Raw genomic sequence first — 24,186 nt, 5'->3', positions numbered from 1 at the left:
GAGGACTCAGCTGGGGGCCTAGGCCAGAGGACGGCTCCTCCTCCCGCTTCTGCCCGTTACTCCGCCTCAGAGCTGCGGCGGGGACGCGAAGCCGACGAGGCCGAACGAAGCCAGGCTTGTGAAGTTGAGGCGGCCGCCAAGGCCTCGCGCGACGGGTAGGCCCAGCTGTAGCTCCTCGCTTGCCGCTTCGCAGCAGCGTTACATCCCCGCTTGTCGGGCCCAGCGCGTGTGAATGAATGCCGACCGGGTCCCCAAAGCGGTGATATATATATATCTCCCAAAAGACAGTTTCTGGAGAGGTAGCCGCTCGTGAACATGAAAAAGCAAAGAGCCGTGAGCATCTTAACCGGTTTCCTTCAGACGTAAACAAATCCCTGCGCTACGGTCACAGGTGAACGACGTGTGGAAGTCGCAACACGCGTGTTTGCCTTCACGGGGAATTGGGAGCTTGGTTAAGCACATCATATTTTCCGTGACTCTTTGCGCTTCTGTTTTACAAGCGGCTGTCTCTCGTAATCTCAAATTAGGTAAACGTCAACCTAATTTTTGAATGTTGGGACGCTTTCCGAGTTAGTCTGGGGCTAGCTCAAGTCTGCACAGGATATTATTATCTGCCACATTTCATTTAAAAAAAAGACTCTTGAAGTGCCACAACCACTTTTTCTTAACTCCTCTCATCTTTTTGGATAAAATCCAGACTGCAGGATAATAATCCTGAAGCCCGTGGCATTTTAGCCTGTTTTATTATGTATTTTGTGCTTTCCATATTGTAATTTTATGTTGTGGACTGTCCTGAGATCTACGTGTATAGAGTGGTATACAAATTTAACAACAGCACAGCAGCAGCAATGTTTTTGTGGACTTACATTGGTCTACAAAAACGTATGTCATTTTTTTTTTGCAACAAATTTAACAACAGGTTTATTGGGGCGGTGGCATATCCTTTCTGGGAAACCCAGCCAGATGGGTGGGGTATAAATATTATTATTATTATTATTATTATTATTATTATTATTATTATTATTATTTATTATTTTATGGACTAGAAGCTACTTTGTCAGATGCATCAAATGATAACCTTCAACAGGCAGGTTAGATGGAGGAAAACATGTATTTGGTGGCGCCAAAAGGCCACACGAGGTACCGTCTGACCTGAAAGCCACCATTTCCCAACAACAGCAAGAACAACAAACAACTTGAAAGGGAGCCTCAAAGTCTGAATTGTTGATAGAGTTTATCAGTAAATTTGATGGTGGTGTTCAGGACTCAAATCAGTTCCAAGGTTTTTTATCCCACTACAGATTTAGTTTTACTAAACTAATTTAGGAGGGTTATGTTATCACCAATTACTGCTGTTATGCATGGTCACTGTTCTTTCTATATGTGCGTAGGAATGTCACGGACTGTCCCTATTGAATTTTATAACTCATCAGACCCACATTTTACATTCCCATATCCTATTCCCATATGCACATGGATTTGATTCACTTTTTACAGAGCCACAAGACTTTTCATTGGTTTTGCTGCAACAGACTATGCTTCCGAAAGTCTCATGCGCACACATGATTATTTGTGTCCCCTGTTCCAAATATTCTGCACACAGTTATGGGGAAAGCCATCTGATCTCCAGAATGTTGATACCTCTCCATAATAGTGGGAATTGTGGGGTTAATATAAGTGGCACCATCATTTGGGGAAAAGGAACATAACCTTCTATACAACCTTGTGCTTTCATTCAAGTATTAGTGTTCCCCATAGTTGTCCTCCTTCACTGGTCATTTATCATATTACATAATTTTCCAGGATGGCTTCCGTGATCACTGAACCTTCCTCCTGTGATACTTTTGTGGCTCTGCCTCCAGCCACAACTGGCAGCAGGATCATCTTTGGGAAAAATTCAGATAGGCCCTCAGATGAAGTCCAGGAGATTGTGTACTTCCCTGCTGCAAGTCATGGCCCAGGAGAAAAAGTTGAGGTAAGATCAAAGCATTTAGAAAAATAACACAACCATATTGGGATGCTTTTTCTATACTTTAAAGGGTAAAGTAGTGGAACAAATATTTAGTTCCGCCAAAGAAAAATCTCATGCTGATGCATCAACTGACTGGAATTGGTAGCCATTCACAAATGTCAGTTATGAAGTTTAGCGGGAGTGGACATAGTATCTCTTAAGGACATTGCTGTGTAAGTCACACCACAGGCCAGTCTTGTTCTGTACTGCCTACATTTAACTCAGTGGCTCTGTCAGATTTTAGATGGGAATTTCCCAGCCCCATGTGGAGAGGCTAGGCATTAAAAATGGAACTTTTTGCATGCAAGGCATTTGCTCTACCTCTAAGCTGTGGTTTAGCTTTCAAAATAATACTAGGCTTAGTAAAAATACTGAGTTGGAATTTGAAGAACCTGATTTTTACTTATTCCCTCCTGACATTGCAGGCTCCCATCTCACACTCAGTGCTATTCGATTGTTTCCCAACAATTTGGAGAGCCTTTTTGGGAGGCAAAACGTTGGGAAGTCCACTCACATCAGTTTAAATCCAGTCCATTGTGTAGAATTCAGGAAGTGTTTTTCTTATGTGTTTTCTGAAATTCTTTTTATTGCAGTGTACTTACATAGAAATTGAACAAGCACCAGAAACTTATGCAGTTGTTCTGAGTCGCCCCTCCTGGCTCTGGGGTGCTGAAATGGGGGCCAATGAGCATGGAGTCTGCATTGGGAATGAAGCAGTGTGGGGGAAGGAGGAAGTCTGTGACGATGAAGCCCTCCTAGGCATGGATCTTGTCAGGTTTGCAGACAATATGATTTAAATAAGCTGTATAAAACGCAGTTTTGAAATGTAAAAAGCGAGACTTGATGGACTGATTCACACATGAACTGATCCCTCTTCATTGTCTTTAATCAACATTTGATAACTTGTGTAAGCAATCGCCTACACTTTCACACAAGCAAGTTGTAATTTTGCTGTTTCACGTTTGATACAGTCATTTAAAGGAATAGATCAAGCATAGGACTTTGGAAGGGATGCAGGTGGCGCTGTGGGTTAAACCACAGAGCCTAGGACTTGCCAATCAGAAGGTTGGCAGTTCGAATCCCCATGACGGGGTGAGCCCCCGTTGCTCGGTCCCTGCTCTTGCCAACCTAGCAGTTCGAAAGCACGTCAAAGTGCAAGTAGATAAATAGGTACCGCTCCAGCGGGAAGGTAAACGGCGTTTCCATGTGCTGCTCTGGTTCGCCAGAAGCAGCTTAGTCATGCTGGCCACATGACCCGGAAGCTGTATGCCGGCTCCCTTGGCCAATAAAGCGAGATGAGCGCCGCAACCCCAGAGTCGGCCATGACTGGACCTTTACCTTTAGGACTTTGGGTAGATTAGGCCTTGAAGCAGAATGCTAGGTCTACTGCTGTTGCTAGACAGGAAAACAAATGTGTTACCTGATTATGGAACAGATTCTTTTTGCCTAGTGTAGATACTATGAAGACTTAGCTTCTTAGAAAGACACCCTGCTGATATCAATAAACAATAGAAACAGTATTGCTGGGAAAATCCCGCTTAATACTAAAATTAATAAGCCAGACACATACTTTTTGGTGATCTACTCATATGTATTGGCATCTGTGTAGTGGCAGCAGAACATCCTATTTTGTGTTGCTGCTCTCTGGAAGTAGGCCCCTCATTCTAAGTTTATTTACTAGTGCAAAAATCTTAGTGTTGTAAGAGCTTTCTTCACTCTAGATTTGGCTCAGATCAGTTCTTAAGCAAAGAAATCTCAGACATACCTCTTCCCTCAATGGAGGACCTATAGTGCAATGGTCTAACTAGCTGTCACCACTGGTTTTCATTTTGCCAGTCTAGTCAGTCACAACTTATGGCTGAGTGTAAGAAACATCCTCTTTGATGCAACTGTAGCTCTAGCACCCTGCAGAAAGGCAGTCAAGACTAAGCTGCCACATTTGCCTTCCTAACCTGTTTTAAACCATCTTTTTAGGCCTAGGCTTTTTGGGGGGGGGGGGGGAGGGAGTGGCATACATACTAGGTGGACAATGACAGTTCTGTGGGTGCTAGCAGCCTCTTTGTGGGAATAAGTATTTTCATCATAAAAAACTTACATTACAACCCACTGTAATAAGCCTTATCCAGGACATGAGATACATGTGCAGCTTTCTAACTCATTGAGTAAATGTGCAATAATATGTAAATTCAACTTTCATAAGAATTTCCCCAAAAGCTAACACTTCTGTATGGTTTTAGGCTTGGACTGGAAAGAGCTAATACCGCAGAAAAAGCTGTTGGTGTCATTGTTGACTTGCTGGACAAGTATGGTCAAGGTGGAAACTGTATGGAGAGTCATATGGCATTTACATACCATAATAGTTTTCTGATAGCAGACAGAAAGGAAGCCTGGATACTGGAAACCTCTGGAAAGTATTGGGCTGCAGAGAAAGTAGAAGGTAGGTATGGACAATTATCTTCACTTAATTAAATTCTTCTCAGATTATAAGTGTATATAACCTGTTTGTGCTGCTTCAACATAGAAAATTTTGGTGATAAAAGTGGTATAACTGGTGCTAGTGTGTTTTCATAGAAAGGCAGCTTAGTTCCTCATTCCATTGAAGTTATTTTGCTCACTGATAATCTCTTATCTGCCAGCAGTGATTTAACCAAACAAGATGAAACTGGTGGATCATGGTGGTAGTAAGAATAAGAATAAGAATAAATACATGAAGGTCAGCTTCAGATGTTGTGGCAAACATTGTTGACTGCCGGTAGCAAGCTTTGGGCTTCCTCTTCCCATCATGTACTCCAAATCCCTCCTTCAATTATTTCAAACCAGGAAGTATGTAAGCTTTGATGTTGGAATTGAACATGCCGTGGTTACTGCAGTTCTGTTTTTGAGACAAAGTATGCTTAGTAGTAGCCAGACTTGCTGATCAGAAGGTCGGCGGTTCGAATCCCTGCGATGGGGTGAGCTCCCGTTGCTTGGTCCCAGCTCCTGCCAACCTAGCAGTTCGAAAGCACGTCAAAGTGCAAGTAGATAAATAGGTACCGCTCCTGCAGGAAGGTAAACGGGTTTCCGTGCGCGGCTCTGGTTCCCCAGAAGGGGCTTAGTCATTCTGGCCACATGACCCGGAAGCTGTACACCGGCTCCCTTGGCCAATAAAGCGAGACTGGACCTAATGGTCAGGGGTCCCTTTACCTTTACCTTATGCTTAGTAGTAACGATCATTTGCCCAATTTGCCACAGCAAACTATAGCTATCATGAACTAGAAAGTGAAGGAGGGTATTAGAACATGTCAAGGGAAGAAGGAGAGCACAAGCATGAGTTTCAAATCATAGTTCAGTTGCAATGTCTGAAACATGTTAAAGAGGAGAGGTGAAGAAATTCATTTTTATTTACCGTAGCTGATTGATAACCTGCTTTTCAAGAAAAAAAGTCTTGTCCATGCAGCTTACAGAATACACATCAAAATCATAATCAATAAAATACAGGCTTAAACAATTTAATACATCTATAGCAAACTATTGCTAAAGAGCCAGCGCAAAAACAATACTACAGCACCATTCAACAACTTCTTATAACTTTAACCACTAAAGGCCAGAGTAAAAAGATGGGTCTTTAGGCCTGTTTTGAAACTAACTAGGGATGAGCCTAGCTTGATCCCACATGAAACTGAATCCCATATTTGCAGGGCCAACACTAGGGAAGGGGAAGAAATTTGATTCGGTTCGCATTCAAAGCAAAATCTATCAAATTTGCACTTTCTGATACTGTGTTAGAACTGAAACATAGCCATCCCATGAAATTTCTATTTATTCAGATTTTGCAATTCAGTTCTCCAACCAAACAATGGAGACAAAAATGCATATATTAAGAGAATGTGTGCTGTATTGGACAATAAATACCACAAGAGCTGGGGAATGCGGGGCGGAAGCAACTGTTTCCTATGAGGATGTTATTGATCCTAAACCCAAATGCCTGCTAGTTTGGGGAGGCCTTTTGGGTCATGCTAAGGGGCCTCTTGGGTAGTAAGGTCAACAGTACAATCCTATGCATGAAAAAAGTCCCACTATAGTTCAGCAGGCCTCACTCCCTAGTATGTAGGTTTTATTATTGCAGTCTAAGATACTGTTTTTACCACTTTTCAACAGAAGGAGTACGGAATATTTCCAATCAGCTATCGATAACAACCAAGATAGAGCGTGAGCATCCAGAAATAAGGAATTATGCTATAAGCAAAGGCTGGTGGGATGGAAAAAAAGAATTGGATTTTGCTGCTACCTATTCATATGTGAATACTGCCAGGATGACTACTACCAGAGGCAGATACTGTGAAGGCTATAAACTGCTGAAGAAACATGAAGGTACCTTTGTTGAGTCATGAGTGACTTTAAATGCTTAGAGAACAGATTAAAACATCTATGTCCTTGTAAAATAGTACGGTACATCATTTGATGATGGAGATGCTTAATTTTACGAGTTATTAGATGAACACATCTTCAAAATATTAGATCTGTTAATTTCTTTTTAATTGAATTGAAAAGAGAAAAAAACACATTTCAAGGATTTTATTTTACAAGGAATAATTTTTTCTGCTTTTCTGCACTAAAGGCACGTAAGATGTTAACTTTTTTTTAGATTGAGGTTGCAGTTTTAAGTTGAATTTGTCATAGCAGGTCCATCACCCACAATATCTTTTTAGATCAGTTCTTCTTCTTTTTCTCCTTAGTATTATTACTATTACTATTATTTTATTTTATATACTGCTTATGTGCCAAAATGGCTTATAAGCCGTTTACAACTGTAAAATCAATTATTAAATAAATACCTAATTAAAATACACAATTCCATCAGGCATTACAATATCCCTAATTAACATATACAACAGAACAAGCCAGTTTTATTGTATGATGATAAAAAAAAAGAAAGATCAGAAATCATTTCAGGGGAATGCTTTCCTAAACAGCCAGAAGCACCTTGTCCATATCTTGAGGCATCAATAGCTGGGACGCACTGGATGTCTCACTAGAGACTACGTATATTAACAGCAGTAGCAGCAGCAGCAGCAAAATCAGTATGAAAATGAATTATTTTGTCCTCAAAGTGCCTAGCAAGCAGCAGGCCTTTTGGTAGCTCAAATGCACCAGTGGCTGGAGCAAGTAGTATCAACTTTATCACCGCTCAAAAGAGCTCTTCTGGGTGGCTACTTGAGGACATTATGGAAACAGTACAGTGGTGCCCCACAAGACGAACGCCTCGCAAGACGGAAAACCCGCTAGACGAAAGGGTTTTCCGTTTTGGAGGTGCTTCGCAAAACGAATTTCCTATGGGCTTGCTTCGCAAGACGAAAATGTCTTGCGAGTTCCTGCGGGGGTTTTTTCCTTCCCCCCCTTTTTCCCAAGCTGCTAAGCTGCTTATCAGCTGATCCGCTAAGCCGCTTATCAGCTGATCCGCTAAGCCGCTTATCAGCTGATCCGCTAAGCCAGCTAATAGCGCTAATCCGCTAAGCCACTAATGGGCTTGCTTCGCAAGACGAAAAAACCGCAAGACGAAGAGACTCGCGAAACGGATTCTTTTCGTCTTGCGAAGCACCACTGTAATTTGGGCCTTTTCCACTGCCACAATCGGTATGTGATAGTTAGGGTTGTGCATTCTGAACAGTTTTCACATCGAGTCTTGTGTCGGCTTCATTGCTTAGAGCTCTGAAGAGAACCAAGGAATTCAAGGAGCCCTGGAGTATCAGACAGAGCACTCTGGAGCAATCATGTCATCTTGATGTTCCACAGTGGGGCAATGACCTCACCAGAATCACCAACGTTTGACCTTTATGGTCTCCCCTTCTCTCTCTCACCAGAAGATATTTGTAGCAGGCTTGTGATCCAAGAACCACATGGAATATTTACAGTGATACTACTAGGATAGAAGAATAGCATTTGCACCATCTTGCCACGTACCCGCAAAGAACAGGGTAAAAAAGCTTGTCAGCTTGAACAGGATTCTGTAGTTGGCTTTTTGGCTCAGCCAAGGCCTATACAACAGCTGAGCAATTTAGGCCATACTTGTCCCTAGCTCAGGGACTGGGAACTCCTTTGTAGCCCAAGAGTGACATTACCCTCTGGGCCAGTTCCTGGGGCCACATGCTGGTGACAGGCTGGACAAGGTCAGTGGGCAGAGCAACATACTGTATGTGAATTCTACAGCAGGCTAGTTTCTACACGTGAGACATCCCTCTCTGTTCTTCATTCAGGAAAGCAAGGAGCATTATCCGATTTCAAGGACACATTTCAGTCAGGCATAAGTGCTCAGGGGGAGTGTAGAGCTGGGCTTGTGCAGGGTGTGGTCTGCAGAGACCTGAAGGCCAGACAGGACTCATCTTTTCAAGAATGGCTCATCTCATGCTTTGAGGACTTTGGCTTTAGAAAAATGAATATAACACCACAGGATACTAGAAGAGCACATTTGAACACCCCCGACTTTTGTGATCTTTATAACAGCCATCACTTGATATTGTTTGCTTATTACACGTGTATCAAAATTTCATGTATAGTCATGTGTTGAAAAAATAATAACGTAAGCCCAAATAAAATTGCACTCCTCTGTTTCAATATTCATTCTGCTGAGCCCTACCGCCCCCAATTGTAGCAGTTATTCTGTGCTTCCTAGTGGATTACTTGAAGCTATAATACCCCTGTGATCATGCAAATCCTACATTCATTTGGGGAATTGTAGGTTCTGAATACTGAACATGTTTAATACCTGTCTAATGTGATGGCCTTGTTGAGGTTCTATCAATGTCTTCATTCTAAATCCCCATTTTTCAGATACTTACCTCAACCATTTTTAAGTCACACCAGGTGTTCAAGTTATCAGTCAGATGCAGTTTAAGCTGTTTCTTTTCTACATACCTTGAATGAATCATTATTGTAACACACTAGTCTCTAAAAAAATTCAGTACTTTCATGTTTTTTAAAAAAAAAGATTTTCCAAAATTGGTGCAGAGGATTTATTTTTAATATTGAGATTGTTATTGTAAAATGGCCACTGGGTATTCTGAACTACCAGGTAGGCAGTGATGGAAATCTAAAGTGGAAAAGTATTTTTATGTAAATAGCATAAAACAGAGATAGATGCATTTATACAGATCAAAGAGGCCGGTAGCCAAGTATTTGGCTGCTTATTTCTAGTGAATAGATAAATCCCAGCCTTTCTCACCTTTTCAATGCTTGGCCATGTGTAGTTCTCCTCTAGCCCAATTTTCTCTCTCTGTTTTCATTCACCTATTAGACTTGTCCTCCCTCTTTCCATCAAAACCTTTTATTCTTCTGGAGCACTCCCTTTCCCCAGTCTTACTTTCTAATGCTCCTGCTTATTCTGTCCTATTTCTCCTGGAACAGCAGCCAGAAGCCCTTCTGACTTTTGAGTTCTAGCAAGCAGCTAAGCCAAACATTGCTAGAGACCTCATTGAAATACAACCCTTGCAGTACAGATAATAGAGACTTCCTGGTTTTGAGAGTTAACAGTAAGCACCCTGAAAGAGAAGAGCATGGATGGATCTCTTCCCACACACTTCACTCCCCGCCAAAAGAGATGTGCAAGCTCCTTTTCTGCTCAGTACTTCTTCATGCTTTATTGCTATTATCTTTAAAATGCATTGTATCTAATTTTCTATTTTAAATACACTGCTTCGCATCTGTGTGCTTAATTCCAACTAGAATTTGAGTTTGGGTTTTTTTTTATAAAAAAATATATTCAACGCAGCACCATGCAACTTGTTCAATCAGCAGAAGGATTTCTTCTTGCACAGTGGAATGTTCTTCCTCTCTCCTCCCTAAACCTCTTGTGGGGTTTCTCCCAACTCTTGGAGCAGATTTGGGGACAGCAGGGAGAGGAGAAAGAGGAAGTCCTAATCTAATCCTTGCACTAGCTTAATTGTTTAATTGGATATCACCTTACATTTCTATTCTTCCCCAGAGCACTGAGAAGTTTTCCACATTTAGGGAAACTTTGTTTCCTTGCAGAGTGGTAGTTCCCCAACAAATTTAGTATGGTTCTCTTCATTTTTATTTGCAAATCCCCTTTTATGCTGGCTGACTGGGATGGGAAATGGAGCACAGAAGGCCATACATAGTACATTGACATGTAGCTACCCATTTAATTTTATTTCTGCTTCCTCCGATATTAAATTTAACATCTAAAGATGTCATAAAGCAGTATTTCATGAGAAATACATATTTTAAAAGATTAGAGCCATCCATTGTTTTGTGAGATTCTTCAGGGAATCCAAAAACGTAGCAGAGAAAAATAATTTCCCCGTTCTCTAGCTGGTACAGAAAATGACAACAAAAAAGATTAAGAGGTTGGAACACCTTTTTGTGCTGAAACATTTGGTCAGTTTTCTTTTAGTCCAGCAAAAAAGGTTAAGGAGTATATAACAACTTTTATATTACACTAGAACTTGAATTATCCAGTATCATTAACTGACAATAAATTTAGGAGCCAAAAAAACTAAACAAACTTCACAGTGCATAATTCATTTAAACTATTCACTGAAGGACACGGGTGGTGCTATGGGTAAAACCTCAGTGCCTAGGACTTGCCGATCGTATGGTCGGCGGTTCGAATCCCCGTGACGGGGTGAGCTCCCGTCGTTCGGTCCCAACTCCTGCCCACCTAGCAGTTTGAAAGCACCCTTAAGTGCAAGTAGATAAATAGGTACCGTTTTATAGCGGGAAGGTAAACGGCGTTTCCGTGTGCTGTGCTACTGCTGACTCACCACAGCAGCTTCGTCACGCTGCCCACGTGACCCGGAAGTGTCTTCGGACAGCGCTGGCACCCGGCCTCTTAAGCGAGATGGGCGCGCAACCCCAGAGTCGGTCACGACTGGCCCGTACGGGCAGGGGTACCTTTACCTTTACCTATTCACTGCCAAATATATGATAGCCATTCATGTATTATTTTGTCAGCTTTTCAGAGGCTGTTTTCCCACTATTTGAGATAGGATGCCAGACAGATGAATTCTTTGTCTCATACAGAAGGGCGCTTAATGTAGAAAGAAGTGATTTCTCTCTGGAACATTTCTGGAAAATCTTGTGAAGCTTGAAACTGGATGACTCTTTAATGTCTCAACACTAATTTTTAGTACCCATGGGAAATAATATTTTTGGACAGTGTAATGGTGGGGCCCTCTTTGATTCTGCCATTCATGTTTCACTTACCATTTTCCTAATTGTTCCTTAGTTTGAAACAGACATGCATGTGGTTTTCAAACTGGTGCTATTAAGTAAACTATGTTAAATATGCATATGAAACGAATAATGTTTTGTCTTGCATAGGCACAATAACAGCTGAGACAATGATGGCAATCCTTCGGGATAAAGAGAGCGGCATTAATATGGAAGGAGGCTTTATGACCACTGGAAGCATGGTTTCCATACTTCCTCAGGAAACCAGCCTCCCTTGCATTCATTTCTTCACTGGAACTCCAGACCCTGACAGGTGACTCTTAACAATTTATCATAAAGACTAAATTCCTAGCCCTATTAACTTTCCTTTGAGCAACTTATTTATGATTGACCTTTAACAATGTTAAACATAAAACCCCAAATTTCATTGAAGTCCAAAATATAATCCATAATGGATGAAACCTTCACACACAGAGACAGGACCAAGAAGAGCCATAAAAGAACTCAAGCACAAAAAAGGGCTGGAGATTAAGGCCTTGTTTTGATATAACACTAAGCTTAGTGAGGGACGCGGGTGGCGCTGTGGGTTAAACCACAGAGCCTAGGACTTGCCGATCAGAAGATTGGCGGTTCGAATCCCCGCGACGGGGTGAGCTCCCGTTGCTCAGTCCCTGCTCCTGCCAACTTAGCAGTTCGAAAGCACGTCAAAGTGCAAGTAGATAAATAGGTACCGCTCCGGCGGGAAGGTAAACGGTGTTTTCGTGCGCTGTTCTGGTTTGCCAGAAGCGGTTTATTCATGCTGGCCACATAACCCGGAAGCTGTACGCCGGCTCCCTCGGCCAATAAATCGAGATGAGCGCTGCAACCCCAGAGTCAGCCATGACTGGACCTAAGGGTCAGGGGTCCCTTTACCTTTAAGCTTAGTGAGAATGGGCAAGCATACAGGTACCCAAGGAGATAATTGTGACCATTTTTCTCCTCTGGTTTGGTTTAATATTGCATGCAAAAACAGCCCCCAGACAAACCACAAAGGGTAAACCAAGAACAAACTTTGGTTACAGCTCGTTGTTTGTTTGGAGCCAAACTATGGCCCTGGGTTCATGTGTAACACGATGCCATAGTTTAGTTCTGCGTCATGCAGCAGTTGCAGTAGGACCAGAGGAGGAGCGAAGCAGCCACAATTTTCTCCCTGAGTACCCATATTCTTGCTCATTCTTACCAAGCCATACCTTGGGCTTAAGTGTTACATGTGAACTGTCATATTTATTAGTTAGTCAAATTGCACCCCACCCTTCTTCCTGAAGAAGCTGAATGGATTTTGAACTATGTGAGGCTTCAGCAAGTCTTATGAGGAAACATGAAAGATTTCCCTTGAGAAAAGTTAGCCTTGAAACGTGCTAGAATCTCTCTTCTTTCTTCTAAGCACTGCAACCATTATTGGACAGTGCATCCTGTCTGATTTTAATAGAAAATACTCCTGGATACGCGGGTGGCACTGTGGGTAAAACCTCAGCACCTAGGACTTGCCAATCGCATGGTCGGCGGTTCGAATCCTTGCGGCGGGGTGCGCTCCCGTCGTTTGGTCCCAGCGCCTGCCAACCTAGCAGTTCAAAAGCACCCCCGGGTGCAAGTAGATAAATAGGAACCGCTTACCAGCGGGAAGGTAAACGGCGTTCCGTGTGCTGCGCTGGCTCGCCAGATGCAGCTTGTCACGCTGGCCACGTGACCCGGAAGTGTCTGTGGACAGCGCTGGCTCCCGGCCTATAGAGTGAGATGAGTGCACAACCCTAGAGTCTGTCAAGACTGGCCCGTACGGGCAGGGGTACCTTTACTTTTACTTTACTCCTGAATACATGTGATTAAAACGAGTAGCTCGAGAAACTCTCACTTGTAGACTGTATAGAGTAAACAGATAAGATATTGTAATGGCTGTGTGCTAGGAAATGGTTTAATCTTAACGTCCGTGGTGGAAAGCAGCATTCATTGTGCATTTGCTAATTTTCTTTTCACTTGGTGTTTCAATTTATTCTCTAGGTCTGTCTTTAAACCTTTCATTTTTGTGCCAAATATTACGCAGTTGCTAAAAACCAGCTCCCCAGTGTTTGGTCCCGAGGATCCAGTTAAAAAGCAACCACGATTTCAGACAAAGCCAGACAGAAGACACAAACTCTACAGAAAACATGAAAGTGCAGCTCTTGTGATGGAGTCTTCTAAGGTGTGTTATTTTAACTTAAACCTCTGGGGGTACGAGGGGTATGGACTTTACATAAATCCTTACACTGATTTTTATTTTAATCTGTTCCATTGCAATCATGCTGATGTAATTTAATACTTCAGTCTCCAGATGGAGAGAGACTGCTCTGGCATCTAACCTTTCAGTCACAGGGCCAAAACATAGTTCTTGAAAGGTCAAGAGGATATTAGCATATGCTACTTGATCTTGTTTCCTATGCTCAAGCAAAGCCAGATAAACTCAAATACTCTTTGAAAGTCTGCTCCCAGGGAGAGAGGGAAGAGAGTATTGATGCTTACCGGTTCAGCCCACTATCTTTATGTGGCAGGTTGTGGGTAGACGATGCAACTGTGTGACTTACACCAGTCTTGCAACAAAAAATAACAGTCGTACCTCAGTTCTCGAACACCCTTGAACTCGTACATTTCGGGTCCCGAACAATTGAAAACCAGAAGTGATGTTCCAGTTTTCTAATGTTCTTTTGGAAGCCGAACATCTGGCGGGGCTTCCGTGGCTTCTGATTTGCTGCAGGAACTTCCTGCAGCCAATCAGAAGCCATGCTTTGGAAGTCGAACGTTTTGGAATTCAAACAGACTTCCGGAACAGATTCCATTCGACTTCCAAGGTATGTACACTGTTTTCTTGCAGGTAGAGGTGGAGCTAAAAAATTTTTTTCCACCAGGGATGAGTAATCTTCTCCACCCAGCAGGCCAAATCTTTATCCATTTCCTCTCCTGCAGGCCAACTCTGGCAGGTAGGTGGGACAATCACCTGATGTCATTATGGGATCAGATGACGGACAGGCGAGTTATTCCTCCAACCTGCCAAAGTCCCTTGTGTGGTGCTTCCCTACAGCCAACTTGGGAAATGCTACCTTCAAGCAGGCTTGAACTCCCTGCCCACAAGCTAATAGGCAGTAGAAGCACAACTTGCTTCACTAGCGTGAAGTGCTTTGCACTGAACACAGGAGGGAAAGAGCTCCATTTTGGCAGCTGTTTCAATGCAAACCACTTCAAGGTTATCAGAGCAAGATGCACTGATGAGTGGTGGGAGATCACTTTCACCCCCCCCCCCCGATTATTCCTTTGTAGCTATGTCGGCACCCAACGCAACAGATGACATCAGGTATGGGTCAGGTGGGTGAGCTTTCGGATCCCTGCCAGGCCAAACTTGGCCCGTAGGTCAGAGCTGCCTATTTTGCAGCAACTAGAAGTCATGTAGACAGTCTGAGCCTAGCAGTTGTCTTATCACCAAGCGCAGTTAAGCCCCGTAATTTTGAACCCATCAGTTAAACAAACTGGCAGAGAGGCAGGGAGGAAATTAACCTGCTTGAACAGCAGGTTATAATATCCTAGGGACAGACATTAGTTTAGGGGGTAGGGAGCAAGAAATGTGTGCTCCAAGTCTAATAAAATTCCCCTCCCCCCAAAGAAGCAGCAGTAAAGCACTTAGCTGTCCACCCTTAACCTAGTCCTTTAACATAGTGGGAAAGACAAGAAAGTTATTCCCTATGATTTCCAGAGGGATGCAGGTGGCGCTGTGGGTTAAAGCCTCAGCGCCTAGGACTTGCCGATCGAAAGGTCGGCGGTTCGAATCCCTGCGGCGGGGTGCGCTCCCGCTGCTCGGTCCCAGCGCCTGCCAACCTAGCAGTTCGAAAGCACCCCCGGGTGCAAGTAGATAAATAGGGACCGCTTACCAGCGGGAAGGTAAACGGCGTTTCCGTGTGCGGCTCTGGCTCGCCAGATGCAGCTTTGTCACGCTGGCCACGTGACCCGGAAGTGTCTCCGGACAGCGCTGGCCCCTGGCCTCTTGAGTGAGATGGGCGCACAACCCCAGAGTCTGTCAAGACTGGCCCGTACAGGCAGGGGTACCTTTACCTTTACCTTTATGATTTCCAGACAGCAATAGGCTGCTTCATCGTCTGCTGGAAGCCTGTGAACAGAAGCAGCACTTCCGTTAGGGAATGCACTGCTACATTTTGTGTAGGTCTTCACCAGATATGGGTAGGCTGATATGAACCTCTTAATGGTGGATGAAATAACTTTTAGAAGAGTTCATATGTTCAAGCATTACATTGTTAGTTTAATTTAATTTTTTTTAATAGGAAAAGGGGGACATGATATTGGAACGGATCCGAAAGTTGGAGAAAGAGAAGATGAAGGAAATGGAGCATATTCTACAGAACAGGAGCCTTGATGCTGATCAAGCAGTTAATCTTTTCTCAAACTGCACAGAAGATGAAATCCAGGCATATGTGTAAAATAATACTGGGTAATTTGTTTTACTTCTCAAAGTGGTTTTGTTCTTTGCACAGCTCTGGCCAAAAAGCATGTGGTATAATCAGACTAGAAAGCAAGGAAATTTTTAATTAGGTTTCAGGAGTGTAACTGACTGTGGCGTTTGCACAGGGCCCCCGGTCGTTCCACGGACTATTGACCTTGCACCACCTCAGCTTATCTCTTCCACTGCCACCAACCAGGTTTCCCCGGTAATATATTCAGACTCAGGTTGTAACGTATTGACAAAGATTCCATATTGTGAACGCAAACAAGTTTTAAATACTTTGAAACACTGTAATCCAATTCACTCTGTCTCTAACTCACTCTGACTCCTATGCCTCCCACCTACAAGAAACCAACCAACCAACCAACCAACCAACCAACCAACCAACCAACCAACCTAACTAACTAACTAACTAACTAACTAACTAACTAACTAACTGCGAAAGCCCCTGTTGAGCCTTAAACAGTTAGGCTCCGCCCCTGGGATTTCTTATTGGTCAGCCTATTAACCCTTTCTCTCCCTCCCCCATCTTCATAATGAGTGGGCAAACGCCACACTGAGCAACCTCCAAATACTGGCCTTTAATGATGGAGATATTTCCTCTTCATATATTCTGCACTGAAACTGGTGTGCGTTTCTCCCCATCGTAGCACTACCGTCAGCTTCTGCCCAGGCTGGTAGGGTTGTAGAGATGGGACTTCTGCCAGAATGTTCTTCCATCCCCCACCCCATTGGATTGCTTTACTATAAGAATACATGCACTGTGAAATTTCAAGGGGGCAGCAAGTGTGTAACTTCCCAGCTGAACCAATGCAGTTGCGATTTCTCGGTATTTAAATGTGGAAGGGCCTATTCTAGCATGGCTCTCTCTCCTAACTCAGGGAAAGTTGGTAATGTGAAAAATACTAGTTTCACTTTATAGTGTGGTATTATATTAATATATTGACCCTCAAGATGCTTTCTAGTGCAGTCTGCTTACTTGAAGCTAGAAGTCCTGCCACTTCAAGTAGGAGACTTTAAAAAGAAACACCTCAGAATGTAATTGTGAATGGTTAATTTTTAAAATTGACTTGCTAGGGAAGAACAAGTCCTACAGAAGTTAAATGCACGAAGTCCCATTGAAAACAACAAGCTTTAGTAATTGTGACTAAAGTTTCATTGCTTTTGTTAGATCTTTTCTATGGCTGAAATTTGGCTGTGGTGGATACAGATTTTAAGTGCCCTTATGTAGCCACATGTGTTGAACTTAGGCTAAGAATAATGGTAGAATCCTAAATGAACCAACGGAAAATTAAGGAATAAATTCTTAGTTATTTCAGGTGAAAGCCACTAAGGTTCTGTAAATGAGGATTGTTTTTGGTGCCCTCACTTGAATGAGGGGCCTGTTTACTGTTTCTTCAAACAAAGGTACACTATAAAGCTAAAATTATGCAACAGAAATTCAAAATAATGGAAAGATGCTACTTTTTCAGTTTATATATGTAGGAAATGGCACTGCTGTGTTAAAACACGAATGCTTCTGCTGCCAAAAAATAAATTGCATAATCTGTGTAGAGAACCAAGGGTGCTCTGTAATTGGTTGTTATACTTGGGTTTTAATGTTTTGCTTTGGGTCACCTTTGTGAGAAAACTCCCCCTCCTCTGGAAATAACTACTGGGTGAGTGTGCAAAATAGCAAGTACATAATTATGTTGGACTTAATTCTGCAGGCAGCAACTTTATTCAACTCTGAAAAGGAATGTACAGAACACCAAGGTTAAACATCTGGATTTATTGAGAAACTGGAGCACAAAAATGCAGAAATGCCAACTACTTCCAAAACACATTTTTCCATAATTCCTCCCAAATTAGACAAAAGCATGATTGGCCACAGAAATGTAATTGTAATGCATCCCTGTCATTTCAGCGGCAGATTAGATTAAAACCACACTTTATACCAAACACAGTTTTCTACATTGTGGAAGATAGTGTTTCTTCTGTAACATATACAAACAGGCCTGTCAGTTGACATAAAATAGATTACACGTTTGACAGCAAAAGGAAGTGGTTTATTCGTACATTTTGCATGCATATTCATGCAGTTGTGGCTACTGAAATGTTGACTAAGCTGCTAGCCCCGACTCCCTACTATCAGAGGCGAACGGCCACAAGTCCAAGAATACTCTTTCGATCCATACCTCTATAAAAATAAAGCACACACATCACTCATCTGGCAAAAAAGGGTTAGGCAACATAACAGATCTCATGACTGTAGGTGAAGAAACAAAAGTCACACGGCAAATTGTTCCTTCCAGTGAATTAAGTTTATATAAAATGGTCGATAAAATGACCACTCTAGTATCTACTTAAAAAATAAAGGGCATTATTTAAAATACAGTGTTACTTTATGTAGACAACCATAAAAAATAGAGAAACTAATGAGAGGGTTTATTGGCATTTAAGTGAGCATCACCCATTAAGGGGCCTTGTGAAGACGAGAGAGTCCTTCAAATCAGTATTACAAGGTTATCCAACAAACTTAAATAACTCATTTAAGTTGCATATTGAAAGTAGTACCCAAATCTAATTCAAGTATTTGGTCTTTATAGGCTATTGGTCTAATTTAGAAGTGCAAAGTAACCACAACCTCACAGACCTCAGAATCTGTTTATTACTTTAAGGTTTGTAAAAGCAAATGGCTCAATGTTCAGAAGTTATAAGCCAAGCTCTTGTTTCAGAGCAATTTATGAGGCTAGGAAAACAAATCATGCTTAGGCTGCAAGTGCTGCACAGAGGCCGCTTTAAAATCCCACTGATTTCAATTGAATTTGAGCAGCTTGATGGTGCACAGGATTGCAGTCTACTTTTTCATTCTTTAAAATGATCGGCTTGTTCACCCAAGAACTGCTAATGGCAAAAATCAGCTTATTTCCCAATTCTAATCCTCAGACACCACAGCAATCTTCACAGTCTCATTTATGTCAGCACAAATAGAGGATTTTATGTTCAAAAGGGAGTAACAGACTGGCCAAAATGTGTTGAGTAACTATCCCTTGCTGTTTTGCCAGTGCATCACAATTCAAAAACAGAATTAAACTGGAGAACCCAACACTTTCCTCAAGTACAGACTTTTGCAGAGTACTGTTTGCACAGGCAAGGAAACTATTGGGAAGCGGTTCATAGTTCAAAAATAAAAAATATTTTAAATAATTCCCTGAAATGACTCATTAGTCAGTATTCAACACATGAGACGCTAATTCTCTTTGGGTAGGACACAAACAGAACCATATTATCACTAAGAGAACATCACAGAAGAGCGTGAGAACTAGGAGTCAGGAAAGAGTTGAGGCAACTCTTTTTTGGCTAGCTTCAAAGTGCATCCTCGTTTCCATGGCTTTCTACTGCCACACATCTCCGAGGCACAAAGCGATAGTACAACTGCTCGTCCCGGAACTCAAATTCATCGGCAATGTGCTGGATGATGCCTCCTTTCACCAGTCTTTCTCCATACACCACAGCTCCCCCACGGTCTAAGGCAAGGCCAACTTCCACGAGCCAGTTCACCAGGTCACAGCCACAGAAGACCCCGGCCACAGTCTTTGTGCCACACCTGTATGTCAAAGGAAGGATTCACCCACATGCTCTGTAAATCTCGTACCACCACTGTTTGATGGGTGAAGACAAAGGGGGGAAAATAGGGGGAAACAAGGAAAGACAGCATGACAGTTAAAAGAATTGTTAAAAAGGAGGTCATGTGTATAGTAAAGCATGGTTGTGGGTTTGTTTGTTTTTTTTGCAAACCTGGATTATCTTTTTTCTAAGTCACAATCAACATGCATGCACAAGTCATTTGAAGCGAGCATATGCATAAAATAACACTCTATGTGGGTTAGTATAGCATGAACTACCACTGGTTCAACATTCATAGTGGTACGAACTAAGATCTCTACTCCGTGTAACAAAAAGGATGGAAAGAATAGGGGAAATCCACGTTTCAAGTAATCCGATTGCTACCTAATTCATACAATATACAGCAGAAGTGGCAATAAACCTGTTCTTGGACTGTACCATTTCAGACTGCAGGGGGAGGATTGCGTGCCTGCATTTAAAAAAATGGAGAAACATTCAAAGTTGCTTTAGACCAAGTCAGGGTCCATCTAGGCCACGACTGTGGACACTGACTCTCCAAGGTTTCCCCGCCCTACCTGGAGATGCTGGGGACTAAATGAGGGAGATATAATTATGCTATCTTTACATGCTAGCAATATATTTCTTTTAATAATTGTTTCCATTTGGTTGTCTATGTTAGATGCATTTTATTTATTGCTATGACTTTTGTTATGTTGGTAATTGTGTAAATTGTCAACTATGGAAAGGGGGCATACAAATAAAATGATGACGATGATTCACACAGGCGATCAATCCCCCCTTAAAGTCTAAAGGAGGAACCATTCAGGGACCGTTTTGCCACCTTTCAAACATTCACTAGCACAACGTTTGGAGCAGCATTCTCTTCTGACTGAGAGCCATTTAAACCCGCTGGCCCCTAAGTCAAGGTTACCAAATCAGCAGGAGTCCACTGAAAAGCCCTCTAGCCTAGTTGCTGGTGCAGTTGCGCACACCACTTGCCCGCAATGCATCTGGCAGGGTTATGCCAATCCTGTATGGCAATTCATACTGCAAGGAGCTTTGAAACAGGTGAAGTGCTGCCTTGGGGGACTGTACTCGGCTACCTTTTAATGCAATTACGTAACTTGTTTTTCAAGCTTAAATTGAGAATTCTCTATTACTGTATAAGAACAGTAATTGAACTTTTTTAAATTCCCCTAAATTGTCATAAATATGCAAGATACTGAGAATGACATTTGGAAGAGAGAAAAAAAAAGATCAAGTTCTATTTCCAATGACACAGTGAGAGAAAAACTACCCACGGCCACAAGGGTATTGTTCAGAAGTTGACCTGTGATAGTGAATGTTTCTGCTTATCTTGTAAGGAAGCATGCATTAGAGCTAGAGCAAGCCAATATGACCAACTACACAAGGCAGCAAGCCAACGTAAAGAAGGAACCCATCAGCATTTTTATTAAAACGAAGAGCAAAAATTTATTTGGATTAGTGAAGTGAAGCAGAGCCAACACACAAAAGGATGGAAGAAGAAACAACAACAACAGAAGGGGACTGATGCAGTACATTCAACTGAGGAGAGAGGGGAAAAAAACATTAGAAGAAAAACACGTACATGAGAAAGGATCAAGAGAAGGCACATATTTCACCACAGCATGGAAATAAGGACGCTCTACAAATGTACATACTCAAAACAAAACAAAAAGCATTTCGTTTCAGAACTTAAAACAAAGAATTCAGCAGAATTGTCCTAAGCTGTTCACTCAAGCCATCTTAGGAATTCCCAAGTACTGTTCTAAAATTCCTTTTCAGTAAGTCTATTATATGCCCCTCATCCCAAAAGACAAAACTTTGGGGAAATATGTGATCCTGAACTGGAAACCTCACTGCTTATATCTGAAAATATTGTGACAAACACCTCTCTCATTTGGGAAAGGGGGGGGGGGACTTTCTTTCAGGCCAAGGGCTGCAGCACCCTGGTGAAAAGCTGCTGTGGGGGCTGCATTCTCAGAGTGGACAAGGCCAGACCCACATATAATCATACACCCCTAACACCACACACACACACACACACACACACACACACACACACACACACACAGCATCCCATTTTCTCCAAGACCCTTCCTCAGTCCTGACTATGCAGGTAAATGAGCATCTAAACAATGCACAGTTGGGACTGCAAGCCCTGCCTTACAGCTATTCAGAGCGTCAAACTTAATAATGAACTTTGCATCCCAAAGATTGCATGCAAGAAATTGCAAGGTGTGTGGACAGCATTTTGAATATCTCTTAAGGAATGTAAGTACCTTTCTGCTGAGATACACCCACCCGGGCTCTCTGCTCTGGTCTCCTTGCAGCTGATTTTGCAGAGTTAGAAGCCACAAGTCACACAAGTCCCCTTTTGCTAATCAGCTGCTCCTTCAATGAACAGATCCCCACCCGATTTAGGACTTCAGGTACATAATAAATTTTATCTCTAAAGTGATTAAAAAACACACCACCAAGTCTTCCAAGAGTAGCATCAGTAAGAACTCCATCTGATGGGAGTTTTAAGCCCAAGATTTCTTGGTTTCATGCACTACTACGTGGAGGATGACAGGTTAGAAAACAGTAGCTTCCTCCACCTCTACTTTTGAGGCTCTTGCATTAAAGGTTTGAGGTTCAAATGTTTAAAATAAGACTTTCTAATGGTTGCAGCTTATCTATTGATTGCACAAAATGGGAAGGGTTTGGATTGTTTGCAGTTGCCTGCTTGAAATCAAAAAGGTTGGAAAAGCTGACTAAACAGTTAAAAACACTGAATAGGCAACAAATGGAAAACAACTTTGTATAGGACATGCCTTTATAACATACATATCAGAAACCAATTTCATCCAACCTCTGCCAATGCATGCCAAACTGTAGTGGGATATATTTGGCTGAACTCTTTACGTTCTCATGAGGAGGGGAGGGGTTATATTTATTAAATGGGGATTTTGTGTGTGTTATACTGGAAAATTCTTAGTCCAGGAATTAGAAAACAAAACACAAGTCTAGAGGCTTTCACATGCATATTTAGTGTTATTCGGAAGTGTTTCCAGCACAAAACACTTAGAGATTAGGACACCAGAACTGATTGCAAAGTGTACCCATCATCCAAGAATAGAAACAGTTTGAATAAATCTTTACATTGATATACAGCCCCACCTTCTGTCTTGAACAATGCTCCTGACACACATCTCTTTGTGGTAGTTAACAAACTGTTGGCACGTCATCCGGATTTCCTCCGGTACAGTGGATTCCCTGCGCTCCGATGTCCTGTTTCCCCAGAGGAATTCAAACCTGGAGAGAGAAAAAGTCAATCTGAAACAAGCCCATTGAAATATTACAACAAATAAAAAGAAATAGCAAATAGGAACGTCTTATTATAAATATCTATGTACATTATCTTTCTATTATGTATAGATGAGTTATCACATCAGGTCTTTGAAAATAATTAGTTTCAAGGGAGAAGCAGTATGAGAATTTTTTTCGGGGGTTTTTTTTGCCTTAGAAAAATTGTGCATGGAATAGAAAACGGGACGAATAGGTGTGAATTTCTGCTCCTGAATTCAAGTACAGTCATACCTCGGAAAGACAAACGTTTTGGCTCCTGAATGCCACGTGAAACTGGAAGTGAGTGTTCTGGACTGCGAATGTTATTTGGAACTTGGAACGACCGTCACAACTTCCGCGGCTTCCGATGGCTGCAGGAGCTTCCTGCAACCAATCTGAAGCGCCTTGGTTCCTGAACAGTTTGGAAGTCAAACGGACTTCTGGAAAAGATTCTGTTTTACTTCTGAGGTGTGATTGTACCCTTTGGGCTGATTTATACACACTTGTTCATCATCTGGTGACTATAGCTTGGATCCTAAGCTGCTCTGTTCGTGTAAGGAGGACAGGAATTTGTAAACTCCACCCCTGCCCACCATATTAATATCTCCTACCATCCTCAAGCCCCCCCTCAATCCCATATAGCAGATTCTCAAGAACAGAGGGCCACACAGAGAATGAGTTGAAGAGAAAGCCCCATTCCATGTACAGTGGTGCCTCGCAAGATGAAATTAATCCGTTCCGCGAGTCTCTTCGTATAGCGGTTTTTTCGTCTTGCGAAGCATGGCTATTAGCGGCTTAGCGCTATTAGCAGTTTAGCGGCTTTTAGCGGATCAGCTGATAAGCGGCTTAGGAAAAGGGGGGGAAGGGGGGGAAACCCGCAGGAACTCGCAAGACATTTCATCTTGCGAAGCAAGCCCATAGGAAAATTTGTTTTGCGAAGCGCCTCCAAAACGGAAAACCCTTTCATCTAGTGGGTTTTCCGTCTTGCGAGGCGTTTGTTTTGTGGGGCACCACTGTATGTGAATGTTGTTTCGTAAATGGTACAAAAGTTAAGAGCTGCACAGAGGAGCAGGCAGAAATAACATTAGTTGGGGGTTAAATCTGAAAGACAGTTGGCATTATTAACACATTCATTTGGAAAATTACCTCCGTTTGAATGGAAGAATAAGAAGATGTTTGTCTAAACCAAAAATTCCAAAAGAAATGAATCCCTGAAAAAGAAAGGATTGTTATTGTTTTTTAAAAAAAGAAACATTGATAAGTAGACCATTAAAATCCAAGGAATTTTAAGGTATCACAAGACACTTTGTGGCTTTTATTTTACTTCAGGTTATACATACACAAGTGTGTATGTGGTAACAGCAGCAGGAATTAAAATAAGTGCTAGTACAAATACCTAAGTTACAAGTTAATGACTACTTTCAATAATGTGCACTAATTGAAATCTGCAGGCCTTGATGACAGTCACCTGATAATGCTGAAACATCCACCCATCCTCTGTCTTGGTGACAGATGCTAATGAAACATCTGT

The 24,186-nt window shown here is 42.1% G+C and overlaps 2 protein-coding genes across 8 annotated transcripts in view; one reads left to right on the top strand and one right to left on the bottom strand.

The window, feature by feature from the left end:
• The first annotated feature begins 49 nt into the window (after positions 1-49).
• On the top strand, positions 50-24,128 carry SCRN3 (secernin 3). Of its 4 annotated transcripts, none has more exons than XM_083711698.1 (9): positions 50-155; positions 1,804-1,975; positions 2,605-2,786; positions 4,249-4,448; positions 6,149-6,361; positions 11,330-11,492; positions 13,214-13,394; positions 15,517-15,668; positions 24,107-24,128. In XM_083711698.1, the coding sequence occupies exons 2-9, from the start codon at positions 1,805-1,807 to the stop codon at positions 24,111-24,113; spliced, it is 1,269 nt and encodes a 422-aa protein (XP_083567824.1). In that variant the 5' UTR covers positions 50-155; position 1,804; the 3' UTR covers positions 24,114-24,128. The 4 variants fall into 4 exon arrangements, with proteins under 4 accessions (XP_083567824.1, XP_083567821.1, XP_083567823.1 ...); XM_083711695.1 differs by lacking the exon at positions 24,107-24,128 and adding an exon at positions 22,834-22,951; XM_083711697.1 differs by lacking the exon at positions 24,107-24,128 and adding an exon at positions 20,089-22,300.
• Positions 17,452-24,186, bottom strand: part of GPR155 (G protein-coupled receptor 155) — a 36,420-nt gene continuing 29,685 nt past the window's right edge. For 2 of the 4 annotated variants that reach the window (XM_083707131.1, XM_083707132.1), the window contains exons 14-16: positions 23,802-23,866; positions 22,488-22,622; positions 17,452-19,337 (exon numbers count right to left, since the gene is read on the bottom strand). In XM_083707131.1, coding sequence (XP_083563257.1) covers positions 19,292-19,337; positions 22,488-22,622; positions 23,802-23,866 — 246 coding nt within the window. In that variant the 3' untranslated portion in view covers positions 17,452-19,291. The remainder of the gene's footprint in view (positions 19,338-22,487; positions 22,623-23,801; positions 23,867-24,186) is intronic. The other 2 variants (XM_083707129.1, XM_083707130.1) reach the window with 1 other exon arrangement.

This window comes from Podarcis gaigeae, assembly GCF_964106915.1.
Source record: "Podarcis gaigeae genome assembly, chromosome: 1".
Classification (NCBI taxonomy): Eukaryota; Metazoa; Chordata; class Lepidosauria; order Squamata; family Lacertidae; genus Podarcis; species Podarcis gaigeae.
The sequence above is the reverse complement of the archived record's forward strand: the minus strand, read 5'-3'. Positions and strand labels throughout refer to the sequence as shown.

What these genes read in the sequence shown, in the direction of transcription:
- SCRN3 (XM_083711695.1), top strand. Translation starts at nt 1,805, where the DNA reads ATGGCTTCCGTGATCACTGAACCTTCCTCCTGTGATACTTTTGTGGCT. An exon ending in TTGTGATGGAGTCTTCTAAG is followed by an intron (nt 13,395 to 15,516) that starts GTGTGTTATTTT and finishes TTTTTTTAATAG; the next exon opens with GAAAAGGGGGACATGATATT. An exon ending in GATGAAATCCAGGCATATGT is followed by an intron (nt 15,669 to 22,833) that starts GTAAAATAATAC and finishes TTTTTGCCTTAG; the next exon opens with AAAAATTGTGCATGGAATAG.